Here is a 14,200-nt window from a genome sequence, read left to right on the forward strand (position 1 = left end):
GGGGACTGGGGCGCAGAGAGGATGCGGGAGCAGAGGCGCTGTGAGGGTGCAGGGTGGGGGGGACTGGGGCGCAGAGAGGATGCGGGAGCAGAGGGGCTGTGAGGCTGCAGGGTGCGGGGGACTGGGGCGCAGAGAGGATGGGGGAGCAGAGGGGCTGTGAGGGTGCAGGGTGGGGGGGACTGGGGCGCAGAGAGGACGGGGGAGCAGAGGGGCTGTGAGGGTGCAGGGTGGGGGGGACTGGGGCGCAGAGAGGATGGGGGAGCAGAGGGGCTGTGAGGCTGCAGGGTGGGGGGGACTGGGGCGCAGAGAGGATGGGGGAGCAGAGGGGCTGTGAGGCTGCAGGGTGGGGGGGACTGGGGCGCAGAGAGGATGGGGGAGCAGAGGGGCTGTGAGGCTGCAGGGTGGGGGAGACTGGGGCGCAGAGAGGATGGGGGAGCAGAGGGGCTGTGAGGGTGCAGGGTGGGGGGGAACTGGGGCGCAGAGAGGACGGGGGAGCAGGGAGGACTGTGATGCGGCACAAACAGGGGACTGTGTATGGGAAAGCAAAGCGATCCCCACAGATCAGACCCCCACCCCCCAGCTTCCCCCCCCCAGCACCAAAACTATCACCAGTTGCACCACTTTCACTAACCGCCGCTTTTACACTGCAGTTCCTCATTCCGATCCAAGAGTGGGAAACCCCTGGCCGGGCGACCAGGAACAAGCCCGTTCCGGGCCCCAATCCCGCCAGACGCCCCTGGGGCACGTCAGGCTGGGAAGCAGGGGATCCCCATCAGGTGGCCGAGATGTGAAAACTGCAGCGGGTGGCGGGGCTGTTAATGGAGGGGGCAGAATCTCTGAACTGAGGGGGAAAGGGTATTTGTATTGAGCTGGCCGTTTCTATTCACACCGCAAAGGAGAGCCCCACACTTTGAACCCCTCTCTGCCAGAGGTAGCAGTAGATCCACCAGTTTGACCAGCAGCGAGCAATCGACGTCGGCCTGTTCCCCCTGTCCTGAGCCCAGGAACCAAAGCGCCTCCCAGAAGGGCAGCAAGAGATGGAGAACCCGCCCCTTTCCTGGGTAATTCCCCCAGTTTACAAGTGGGGAAACTGAGGCATCTGAACGCCGGTCTCACGCCCACGGTGGCATCCTCACAGCTACACCATCTTTCCTCCCTTGGGGAGATGGGCACAGCCCGTCCCCAACTAGCCAAAGCTGCAGATCAGTAACTCATGGCTCGGTCCCGCCGAAACACTGCGAGCCAAGCCCCGGCACCTGCAGTAACTGAGTCCCTCTGAGGCAACTTTCTCACCAGTCTCTGCCCAACCAGCCCTGCCCAGGCCTGAAATACAGGGGACAAATCTGCCAACCTGGTGTAATGAACACAATAAATCAAAGAGTCCGTCTGCCCCCGCGGGATCCCCTCTGCACAGAAGACAGCCAACCCTTCGCAGACACCTTCCCTCTGCCCGGCTCAAAAGCTCTTCCCTGGGTTTAACTAACCCCTCCACCACACCCCTCCTCGGCCATGCAGCGTCCTCGTCCTCTTTAGACATGGGGACGCTGAGGAACGGGGAGCCGGCGGACCTGTCAGGCCCTCGGAGGTCACACAGCGCGGCAGCAATGGGGCGGGAAGCAGACCCCAGCCCCCTTGCACCCCCGCTCTAACACACGAGACCCCACTCCCCTCCAGATCTTACAGACTGGGCGTGGGATCAGGGAACACCCACCCCGCAGCCAGAGAGCCAGCGACGTGGGCACTCCAAGCCTAGCGTGCCAATTAGCCCCTAGACCTGTCTTATGGCCCGGACTTGAAATTCCCTGTCTTCATCATAAGTGACATCAAAGGCTCCCACTCAATCTGACGTCCTCACCATGCTAATTCAGGGGCTGCTGCCGCGGGCCCTGAGGGCATGCACCCTGGGACAGATGCAAAATGTCTCTCTCCCCATGATTAAGCTCCTTGGGAAGCCCTTATTTCCCATGGGGATCCAGGCATTTAGCACAGCTCTAAACCCTACCTGCAGGAGGAGCTGGCTGACACAAGGGTTTCTTGGTTCACTCCCAGTTCTGAAAACGCGGAGGGAGGAATTCATTTGGGGCTGAACCGAAAATGACATTTGCCCCCCAAAAATCTAAAAATTTGGGGAGGGAGAAAAAACACATTTTAGGTCCAACGAAATGGTTTGGTCAACTCGAAATTAAGCATTTCGCTTCAATTTTGAGCCTCTTTGAACTTTTAAAAAAATCAAAGGAGGCCATTTTGAAACAAAAATTTGTTTTAAATCAAAAATCTGAAGCATTTAGGTGTGTGGGGGGGATTTTTGTTTTAATTTTTTTTCCCCAATGGAAATAGTGCCGCAAAACCAACACAAATTAGCAAAATGTTGGAGGGTCGTCAAATCTGTATTTTTCACCCCCAGAAAGTTTAGATCCAATAATTTTGCCCAGCTTTTCACCTCCTAATAAGCTCACCCAGCTTCTTCTTCTTATAGTAGGATCAGACCCTCAGCTGCAAAGACACTGAGTAAAAGACGGTCCCTACCCAGCTCACACTCAATGCCTGTGAGGGGAAACTGAGGCTCAAAGTGGTTTGCCCAAGGTTGCCCACAGAGGTGGGCACAGAATCCTGGTGTTCTGACACCCAGAGCAGGGCCCATGTGTAAGATCACACAATCTCTCTGGCTTGCTGCCTCTCCCCCATTTTATCAGTGACCCCGCCAGCCACTCCGTTTGTTCCTCATTCATAGGACCAGGCCTTGGTTGTAAACAAATGTAACAGTAAACTCCTCGGGGCAGGGACTGTCTCTCACTGTGTGTCCGTACAGTGCTTGCCTGGCACAATGGAGGCCCTGATCTAATACTAACAATCATTATTAAATGGGCACTGAGAAATGGCATAGGCCCCAAATGAAATTTAACTTTTAAAAGTTAAATTAAAAAAAATCACTAAGACTTTGTTTTTCTTAATCACAACTGTTCTTTAGCCCCTTTGAACATATTGTAACATTCACTGGGGGTGAAATTCACCCATCTTAGGGTCCCAGTACTCCATAAGCCCTCAAACCAGTTCTTTTATTGGGAGTTAGTTGGGGGACAGACCATAAGCTGGGGGTCAATTTTACTCTTTGGCATCAGAGAGTGAAAACAATTCAGAGACAGAAAGAGTGAAAATGACCAGACGCTGCCCCCTACAGAGAATAAACACCGCATAAATCTGGAGGCAGACCCTGCCCTAAAAAACGGGGAGCTGGGCTTTAAAATCATGAAATGTTTTAAAGAAAATAACAATTTGCCTTTGGGGTCACGCTTTCAAGATTTTCTGCACAATCAATAGGGCTAGAAATGGGTATTTTTCCCCTCTCATTTTATTTAAATTTCACTTTTGTAAACGAAAGCCAAGATTCCATCGAAATTCCAAGATGCCAGGAGATGGGGCTTCCAGGAAAGGATTTTAAGCGAGAGATTTTTTTTCCAACCAAAGCGCCAGAGTCGGCAATACTGGTCAATGGGGAAGAAGAATAAAATAACAACAACAATCCCTAGCTCTTCTATCGCAGTTTTCATTAGCAGATCTCACACTGCTGTACAAACAAGGGCAGCATCATTCTCCCCATTTTGCAGATGGGGAAACTGAGGCACCCAGCAGGCCAGTGGCAGCGCCAGGAACAGAAGTCAGCTCTCTCAACTCCCTTTATAACACCCATTGTATCACGCTGCTGCTTATAAAACACATACTAGGATAATGAGAGCACGAAGAGCTGGATGGAGAGAAAGGGAGTGAGAGGGATCGAATGAACCCAGCCCAGGTCTCCTGAGAGTGACTAAATTAGTTTTGTTTTGTTTTTTTTAGTTTTGGGTTCAACCACTTTAAGAAATGTTACTTCGTAACATGGGAGAAAAAAGTTAAATGTGAGTTTTCACTGGGGTAACATATTGTAGTTTTGTCTCCTAAAAAGTAGCTGCAAACCCCCCCCCCCCAAAAAAAACCCATCCCACCCACAAGCTCAGAGAAATGGTATCTAGTTCATGGATGGTTACAGCCAGAAGGGACAGGACTCTCTGCTCCTCTGTCCCCCGCACCTGCCTAGCGCGGGCCACAGGATCCCGCACACCAATTGCTGTAGCAAGGCCATAAATCCTGGCGTTATTAGAGCCTGTCCTTCAGGAAACCGTCTCCTCCCGATTGAAAGCGATGGAGAATCCAGCGCGCAACTAGCCACTCGCTCCAATGGTTGATTCCTCTCCCTGTTAAGAATCCGCCCCCCATTCCCGGTCTGAACGGGTCTCGGTTCAACTTCCAGCCGCTGCCTCTGGCTGAGCCTTTGTCTGCAGGACTGAAGAGCTTCGGAGGCGGTATCTAGTTCGGGGGGGCCCTCTGGACGCGCTGTGAGGAGGCCCCTCGTGGCTTTACATTTACACGGGAGCAGGGTGAATCACGGGGCGGCAGGTTCGTTGGCAACGTCGGGGTGGGGGAAAGAGTTTCGGGGCAGACCGAAAATGAGCATTTCCAAAAACGCCCAGCCAATGGAGAAGCGCAGGGGCAAAATAAAAATCTAATTTCAGGTCAAACAAAGCATTTTGTGTCGCCACCATCAAGAGGGTTCATTTCCATTTCAGCCTCTTTGAAACAATTTCGACTTGTATTTTTTAATAAAATGCCAGGCACTTTCGAAAGGAAACGCCCTTTCAAGATGAAAACACTGAAATGTTTTCATTTTTTCTGACCCCTCCCCCCCCATCAAACAATTCGGCAACAGCGCTGCAAATTAGACACATCTTCGACAACCACTGAAAGGCAGCCACCTCTGGGGAGAAACAAAAGCAGGTGTTCTGCACCATTTCCCGGGGCAACCCGAAATGTGGCTTCTCCAGAGGAAATCCTGGAGATACTGTATTATTAGAGGCTAAGTCCCCATCCCACCTTTTCCCTGGCAAGGGGCAGGACTGGATCGAGAAAACTTCAGACCAGCCAGAAAAGGGGAAATAACTTGGCAAATTGTGAATGAGGAGGGGGGATGCCAGCCCCGATGTTGCGGGGTGCCTTGGCTGTTCAAACGCTGGCCCGTACAAGTGACGGCGATGAGCCTGGTATAAAAACCAGACCAGACCAGAGGCTCATCAAAGGCCTAAGGTCGGGGGGCGCAGGAAGGCGACTGGGCTGGCTTTTTGGGGAAGGAACGCTCGGGGTGTGCCGGAACGGCGCGGACACACACAGGCCTGTGCCCCTGTCAGCGCCGAAAGCCACGAAGCAGCCATACGGACGCTTGGCCGTCGTTTTAAAACCTGAGACCGGGAGCCAAATAATTTCGCAACAGGCAGAAGGGAACGGGCCGCCGACGATTGCAGCCCGGCACTCACAATGGAAGCCTTCGCTGCCAGACGCTGAGATCCGAAATCCCAGCATTCTCCATCGACAGACAGATTCCCCCCGCCACCCTGGCCTCGATTTTAAAATCCCCTTGGGCCCTGGCTGGGTGTGAAAGGTGGGCCAAAGCCAAAGCCACCTTCTGCAACCGGCTCCTGCCTTTCTAACGAGGGGAGCATGAGGCCCTATGTTGAACTGTCCCCGAATTTGGGGTGACAAATCTTCCCACCTGCGCTTCACAACTTGAGCCCCACCTCTGGAATGTTTGAGGCCAAAAAAACATTCAAAGCAAGACAACCTAAACCCAGCTGCAGGCTGCAATCCCTTATTTGCCCTACAATAAGTCCTAGAGAGACTTTTCAGCAGTAGATTTCACAATGCCTCACTCTCTTTACTGTATTTATCCTCCAGCCTCCTTGGAGGGCGGGGCAGGACTATTATCCCCATGTTACAGATGGGGGAAACTGAGGCACAACGCAGTTAAGCAACTCGCCAAGGTCACACAGGAAGCCGACAGCAGAGCAGGGATTTGAACCCGCATTTCACAAGTCCTAAGCGAGAGCCCTAGTCCCAGACCACCTTCCTCTGCTTTCAGCCCCCTTGCACATGATTAGCCATTCAAGCCAATATTCTGCACCGGAGGGGCGCCCGCTTGAGTAAATGTACGTGCATGAGTAAGTACTTCCAGGCTCAAGACCCAAACTGGACCTGCTTCTCAGAAGGTTTTGAGCACCCCCAAACCTCACAGAAATCTGTGGAACTGCTGAGCGTCCAGCTTCTTTGGGAAAGGGAAAAATCAGACAGGTTTTGTTTCAGACCTTAAATATGGATTTTAAGAATGTAGATGTGGTTCTCCTCAAGCTGAGATCTTTCAGCTTTGATACAGGGGTGACCTCCTGGCCGTTCTGGTCATCTAGCCTGACACGGCTTTCGTAATCCAACGAGCTGGGGCTGTGTTACACAAATGTGCCTATTCCCCCCCTTAAAAAGGCATCTAATTTATTTTGCTAAAAAAAAAATACATAAAATCGCAAGGTATTTGGAATTTTACAACTCCCACATACCCACATTTCTAGGTGTTTTCAAGCTTTTTTTGGATTATATATATATAAAAATCGGCTTTTGCCAAATCTGTCGAAAATCCACACACACACTCACACACACACACACTCACACACACTCACACTCACACCCCCCGCGCTCCATTAGGGGCAACGCTGTTTTGCAACTGACGCAGCCTCTTGAACTTTGCTCCACTCAGATTCACACTAGCACTTGCCAAGAGGGGAAAGGCGGGGGGGGGGGGAGGGGAAGTGTCACTTTTGTGTGTGTGTGTGTGTGAATCCAGGCAGCTCAGAGAAAGAGACTTCTGTCAAAATACACTGGGGTTGCATATGCTTTGAAGGTAGAGCCAGGCAAGAGTTCGGGAGGCAGCAAAAGTTACTTTGCAGGGAGCAAAATCTCGGCTCTGTTTAGATTCGGCTCCTTGGAATTGCTTCCACCCCCCACCCCGCCAATTTCTAAGAAACCTCTCACTCCCTCCAGATCTGAACTGGATATTCCGCTTGTTTTTAACAGCACTGGTTGAATTCAGATGTTCCCGTTTTAAAATAAGAAATCTTGGCTTCCCAGCACCTAGCGGTGAGGCAGAGCTGCCTTTCCCCCCTGCACAGGTCAGCTCTACTCCTGGTGAAACCCACCCCAGCAAACAAGCCCTCCATCGTGCCCCTTCTGAGCCCAGGAGGGCGCGGGCCCTGGTTAATTTCACAGCTCACGAGGTCACTCCCTACAGCCCAGGCCCGGATCTGAACGCACAAGCGGCCTGAATGCGCGTTCAATTCTGGCCGCTCCTCCCAGACCAGACTCCGCTCTACACCGAGTTTTGCCGCATCCGGCGCTGCCGTAAGCCAGTTCTGCCGAGCACTTGAGACCGGACACCTAGAAGCACCAGGCTAGTTCCTGGTCGGAGATGCTTGAGGCAGGTATGCCGGCGGGAGCCTTGCCCAAGCAAGGACGGCAGGGTTAGCCCCATTCATTCATTCAGCTTGCAAATTTCACTCCCTTGAGCAACCTCAGCAAAGGCTTTTACAGGAGTAACAGGTACAGCATCAGGCTGTTTAAGAAGGGTGTTTAATAGACCAACAAGCCATTGTTGGCTACTGCCTTAGTGAACCGCGCTGGGGTCACTGCTGTAAAATCAGTTTCTTTTCTAGCCACCCACACCCAGATCCACCAAGGTATTTGGGCTCCTAAATTCTACTGGATTTCCTCTGATTGCTTTCAGCGGACATTAGGAGCCTCAATAACGTGTTGGATCTGGGCCCCAGTTTTTAGTTGTCTTCTGTCAGTTGACATGACCCTATGCCCTCATTTTTGCACCAATCTCCGCAGGAGGCTGGTGCAAAATTTAACACGCGGGCCCAGCGCACAATCACAGGATTAACCCAGACAAGATTCATCAGAACCGAGGGGACCTGCAACATGACACTCAACAGCAACAGGACCTCGAGCCCCTGATCCACCTCTGGCTACAGCACACAGGGACCACGGCTGCATATAGAGAGTCCACCACAGAGAAACAGCCAACAAACTTCTCCCCCCCAAAAAAAGGCCAAAGCCCACTCTCTCAGGTTATCGACCAAGCCCCACTGACTGCCGTGGGGCCACCCCACATGAAGTGAGGAGAATCTGACCCTGTGATTTCATCTAGGCCTCAAGCCTGCAGCACCGAGTTTCAGAGCCTGGGTCAATTGACTCCAGCTCAGGGGACTCAGGGCTGCAAGGTTAAAAATGGCCATGTAGACATTTGGGCTTGGACTAGAGTCCTGACTATGAGACCCTCCCCACTTGCGGGGTCCCAGAGCCCAAACAACATCTCCATTGCGATTTTTATCCCCCCCGCAACACAAACCCCGCGAGCCTGAGCCACCGGACCAGGGCCAGCCATGGCCATGCTGCGGCTCTCTGCTTGCCGCAGAGATGTACTCTAGGTGACTTAAGAGCTTAGACCAATTGTCAAACGTGATTTAAGCTCTTAGACCCCTAAATGCTACTGGCTTCCAATGGAACTTTTGTTGTGAAGGACCATATTTCAAATGTATTTAGGCACCTCCCAATGCAGATAAAGCAACTAGCCCCAAATCCTCCCAAATACTGAGACTCCCACTGACTTCCAGCTTTTGTAGCTGCCCGTCTGTGTCTGTAAGCACCAGAATACCTTTGGAAATCTGGCCCTTAGTAGCCTAAATCTCACTGAAAGCCTATAGGATTTAGGATCTTAAGTCATTCAGGCACTTTTGAAAATGTTCTTCTTGATGACTTTTCAGAAACTCTGTTACTGTTACCAACATCTCAGCTTCCTGCCAACTAGCCAATGATCACTCTAGGCCAGATCTTCCCTCTAAACAAAGATTTCCAAACAGCCAGTCCTATTCCACCTATGCAATATGCAATGGGTTTATGAGAGCTCAGTGCATTTGTTCCTTAATATCAATGGCTTACGTTCAAATTAACACCCCCCCTCCCTGCACTCCCCCTCCCCGCACAATGTGCTGGGCTTTATTGCAAGATGGGCCAAAAGGAAGATTGTTGGCAAAAGGAGAGGTATCTGAATGGATATGAATTATTTCACACACCTGCAGCTGTTTTCCTTCAGATGCATCAAGGCATTCCCCCAACCTCCGCCTCCATTCCCAATATGAGCTAAAATTCACGTAGCTACAAAATAAAGCAGCTTTGCAAAAACTCATCCATAGGTTTACCAAGATATAGGAACACAAGGTGCATCTGCTTCCTTTGTGTTTGCTTATTTTACATTTGTTCTCTATCTGCAATAGGAAATGAAATTAATGTGCCAAAACGCAGTGTCTCAAACGAGGTAGCTTTTGGTTTGCTTCATGTATCTGTCTCTCTAGACTACAGGTTAAGGCTCTGGGACACACAGGACCTTCGGGTTGAATCCACAGTCCCTGGGTGACCTTGAGCAAATCATTGAATGTCTCTGGGCCTCATTTTCCCGTCTTCTCAACCAGGCTTTGTCTGTTTTGTTCATTAGGCCCTGATCCTGTCCTACACAGGAGTGCATTAACTTCCTGCTCGGGACAACGCGTCGCATTAAGCACGTGCACATATCTTTACAGGAAGAAGGAATTTTCTCTTGTGAACTGACCCTGGCCATCTGCACAGCACCTCGCACTACAGGGGACCAACCTCAGATGGCACCTTTGGAGATCCAGCTAATCCTATATAGACACCGCAGTAAAGGCTGCGTCCTTGGCCAAGCTGTACGGACAACATCTCTGCTCAATCTTCAGTTCAACCGGGAAGGAAGTTCACTATTTTAAACACAGCTCAGCCAAGATTGAATTCAGCTGTCGGTATTTTCAAATCCCCATTTTTATTCTCCTCCACGAGACAGGCAGGAAAGCCACGATCCATTTCTCCCCCTCCTCACTGCCTAGCAATCGGACAAGCACAACGGAGTTGCACCGAGGACGGGGAAGACGTAGATCAAAACGGCTGCCCCCCGATTTTTATTAAATCAAGTCCCGCGGCATTACTCCTTTGCCCCGAAACAGAGCAGGGCGAATTGTCCTGCTGCCGTCCCCAAGGCGGCCCGCAGTCGCTCACGAGCTATCACCTCTCTCCGAGCCCACGGCACCTGGGGCAAAAGGCTTTTTTTGCAATCCGCAGTTCAGAAAAGGACCTGGCTACGTGGCAACGACGCTTTACAAATAATAAGTCCTGCCCCTGCCACTGCAATAACTAACTAACTAACTAACTAACTAACTAACTAACTAACTAACTAACTAACTAACTAACTAACGGCTTTGTTCCAGTTCTGGCTAAAAAATCCCCCCTGGCAACAGGACCTTAGATTCCTGGCCACTGCTTTGAAGGTGTGCGAGCCTGGTTTCTTCCTGAATTCACGTACCCGGGGGGATTTTCCTGCAGCAATCTGCCACTTTCCTTCATACACACACAGCCAGACCCTCTTCGCTGACAGCTGACATTCCACCAGCCCAAAATACGAATAAAACCAATCCAGGAAAGTAAATCATTTGCGGGTGGTTGCTTTTCTTTCCCTCTTTTTCTTTTTTTGTCCTCCCTAAATTTCATTTGCTTTTTATCTCATTGGGGAGAAATAAAAAACAAATCCACACATTGGAATAAAATTTGGCTTTATACCAAGTGCTCTGGACTTTATCTAACTCACCCCAGTATAAAAATATTGCTTAATTGTGTTCTCTTAGTTTATTTATTTTCGTAAGGGGGGGTGTGGGCTTAGCGCACACACAAAAAAGGGGAAATTTAATTTTTGTTAACAGTGCTAAACCTGACATTCAGACGGTTTCCCTGGAGCTGCAAATGCTGTTAAATTAGAGGTTTTCTCACTGGTAAGAGAGGTTTTCTCATTCAAAAAAAGGGGAACCTATTCCTTGATAATTCTTCAGTATGGGCTTTAAACACAACCTCTGTCTTATTTCAACTGTCCAGGCCACTCGATTTATCCCCCCAAAAGGGCTCCCACTTGCTGAGAAATCAGAGTCACGGCAGCACGATCCCTGCTGAAGAAACCCCCCCCACACACACACACACACTCACCAGTGTCCTAGAAAATGAGCAGTACCCTATTGACTCCCAAGCCAGGACAGGGTAGGGTCAATTTAGTACAATTCTCTTTTCAGGCAATTCTCCTCTTCTCTGAGCAGCCTCTCCAAGCATCTGATCTCTTCACCCGACAGCTTTGAGGTTTGGGGGTGTCAAGCTGCCCTTTAGAAAGAGGCTTGGAAACATAGTAGCCCTTTTGTTTTTTTACGAAGCCCAAACAATTGCCGAACCTCCCTGTGACACACACACACACAACGTCCTGTCATCTCATATGTGATCTTTCCACACTCTCATTCGGCATCCACACGGACTCATTCAAGACAAGTAAGACATTTACTGTTACAATATTACATTATTCTGTCTATGGAAACACCTACCCAGATTTGACCTGACCACTGGGGTTGGGGGTTTTTTTAAGGGAAGGGAGGGGGGGTTATTTTGATGTTGTTTCGGAAGAGTTCTTGTGTGGTGACATTTTTTTTAAAGCAAATTCATCTTAAGGGGCTAAGGGGACTAGACCGGTTCCATTTTTAAAGCCAGGAGCTACAAGCCCCCAAAGCAAAATCATTGAGAGTCGGTTGGTCATTTCTCTCTCCCTGGTTTCTCCTCCCAAACCCCTGCCCCTTTTGCTAGGATCTGGCTCTGCCCATCACCCCTTCTCGATTTTGTAAATCACACTCACCGTCAAGCCACCATCTCTAAATCCTCCCCCCCCCCTTCTCCCTTCCCTCCCTGGAGTTTGTAAAGTAAAAGCAGAAGCAAAATGCTCAAGCAGAGTTCGATGTGCAGAATACAAAGAGCTCTTGTTCGCTGCGTTGGAAGGGAAAGTATTAATAAGAGAGGAAATTATTGATTCTCATGGCACGTACCATTATGGTGCAGGGAAACTGGCCAAACATCAGAAACTCATTTTTCCCCCTCTCGCCTAAAAAAAAAAAAAAAACCAACCAAAAACAAAAACAAAAACAAAAACACACACACAGACAGGAAAAAAACCTGCTCTCAAGTTTCCACAAAACCCTTCGACTTCTTACAGCGGAAGCAGGAGAAGGAAAAATACTGACGAGAGCGGCGAGCGAGCCTCGCGCAGTTCCCGATCGGCCCGGGAAGGAGGGAAGGAAAAACCGGGGGGGAGGGAAAAGGAGGAAAAACAAATGGGGGGGGGGTTCGCCTGACGTTGGGAAGAAAATCGCGATCGGCGCGTCTCGGGCTCTCGCTCCTTCCTCCTCGGCGGGACCCTTTTTTACTCTAACGCCTCGCTCGAGTTGGAAGGAGATTGGCCTGCAGAGCCTGGAGCCGTGCCACCTTCCGTGCGCCCGGGTTTGCAACCCTTCCAGCTCGCGCGGCGCACTGCCGGGGGGGGCAGAGCGGGGAAAGTCTCTGCACGTGAAGCCTGCAGTAAGTTTGCTGCCGAGCTGTGTGGCAAGCTGGCCGGGGGGGGGGCTTTGTTTAGGTCCCCCCCCCATGGGTTTGGGGCGCTTTATTCGGGTCCCTGGCGCGGCTGGGGGGAGAGGCCAGGCCAGGGCAGGGGGCGAGCCCAGCACCCTGCTTTGGGGGCGAGCAGCAGCCCGGGCGGCGGAGCTGTGGCCGTGAGTGAATTGTTAAGAGCCGGGCACTTGGGGGCTGGGAAAGCAGCAGCCCCGGGCGGGGAGTCAGGAGAGGAGAGAGAAGGAAAAGCGGCCGGGGGGAGCGGAGAGAGAAGCGCAGAGCAGGGGAGCTCCGCACCTCCCCCCAGCCAGGGCCCGATCCTGCACTATTGCAATCAATGGAAGGGGAAAGGATCGGGCCCTGAGCTAGGGGCGTGGGGGGGTAATAAATAAAAATATTGTCTGTTTTTAATTAGAAAGCTGGGGGGGTCATTTTATTTCCTGCTGGGGGGGGTCAGAGGGAAATCTTTACAACGTGTCCAGAGACACACACTCCGATTCAGTCCCGCTGGATGGGGTTCGGCTGATTTCTTACTAACCCCCCCCCGCCCCCAGCGCCGCTCCCCTGGAGGGGTACCCAGGTGGGACCCGCAGCCGGGCGCGCGCTTCTCCCTCCTCGGAGCCGAGCGGCTTGTCAAACACGGGTTCGCTCCCCGCCGCAGGCAGATCCGACGCTCGCTGGAGTCTTTCCTCGGCTTAAAACCGAGGCACCAGCAACCAGAGGCGCTAGATGGCCCGAGACACCCTGTGCAAAGAAGTGAAGTCTGGAGATCCCCCCCCCCCCAGACTAATCCGGACCCCAAGTTTATTTCAGTGGCGGGGGGATGAAAGACCCCGTAGAGTTGCAACATTGCGGGGGGAGAAACCCCAGCCACCTGCTCGGAGCTAAAGCTCCCCCGCCGCCCCAGAGCCATGTCTGGACACCCGCGGTCTGGCCTGACTCTCCGCAGCGATTCAGCGGCCAGGGTGGTTGGGGGCGGGGGGGGGCTGGTCTGTTTATTTACTCAGACAGGTGGTGAGGAAAAGCCCCTTTACCTTCATCTAGCCCGGCTAATCACCGGCACATCCGCCCAGTGGCTGAGTGGTGTCATTCATTAGGTTAGTGGCTTATCAATTGAGTCACCAAGGGAGTGGATGGATGGGTGTGGAGCTGGCTTCTTTCTGGTGCAACAAGAGGGACAGGAGGCATTGGGTTATAAATTAAACAGCAGCTGAGTTTATCCCTTCTCTAAATACTTGTCAGGCTGTGTCTAACCTGTACGCTGCCTTCGGAAAACCGGCATGTACATATACAATGGTGGCTTATTTGTAAAGCTTATCTCTGCCTGTTGAAGTGTATCCACCAAAGCTCTTCGGGGCGGGGGAAGGAAGCAGCCTGCTATAAAAAGTCCCCTCAGGATCCAGTATCGAACTTAGTCACCGAGCTACAAAATGGGATGCAAACAGAGGGGTTTGCATTACTTGTGCAAAATGGCAGACGAGACTGGTAGCTATTTGGGGAGGAGGTTGGGAAATTCGGTTCCACTCACCGCTGAGTTTTCAGTAAGAAAAAGCAAATATCTTGGCTGCATTTGGGTGGGGGTTTGTCTGTGAAAAGACACCGCCCCCCCCCCGCAGCTAGAACCGAGACATATTTTTGGGGGGCCGACGGTGCAAAGATTTGAAACAATTCACTTTGCAAGGAGCACTTTAAAGAAACACCCAAGGAAACAGTTCTGGGAAGCGGTGGGGTTTAAAGCAAAACAAAAAACCACTCGGGGGAGGTGTAATTTAACCTCTTGGTAAAACCCCTCCACTGTCAATTTGTCTCAAGA

The 14,200-nt window shown here is 51.5% G+C and overlaps 1 protein-coding gene across 5 annotated transcripts in view; it reads right to left on the reverse strand.

Moving 5' to 3' along the window:
* The window catches only part of NFIX (nuclear factor I X), a 70,176-nt gene extending 58,042 nt beyond the window's left edge, over positions 1-12,134 (reverse strand). Inside the window, exons 1-2 of one of the 5 annotated variants that reach the window (XR_012155685.1) lie at positions 11,829-12,086; positions 10,954-11,134 (exon numbers count right to left, since the gene is read on the reverse strand). Coding sequence is in view for 1 of the 5 variants with exons in the window: in XM_073318193.1 (XP_073174294.1) it covers positions 11,829-11,858 (30 nt within the window). In the remaining 4 variants the exon portion in view is untranslated. Of the gene's footprint in view, positions 1-10,953; positions 11,135-11,828 lie in introns of those variants that run through there. The other 4 variants (XM_073318193.1, XM_073318187.1, XM_073318189.1 and 1 more) reach the window with 4 other exon arrangements.
* Between the last annotated feature and the right edge of the window lie 2,066 nt (positions 12,135-14,200).

Source organism: Lepidochelys kempii, chromosome 20 (assembly GCF_965140265.1).
Source record: "Lepidochelys kempii isolate rLepKem1 chromosome 20, rLepKem1.hap2, whole genome shotgun sequence".
In the NCBI taxonomy this organism is placed as follows: domain Eukaryota; kingdom Metazoa; phylum Chordata; order Testudines; family Cheloniidae; genus Lepidochelys; species Lepidochelys kempii.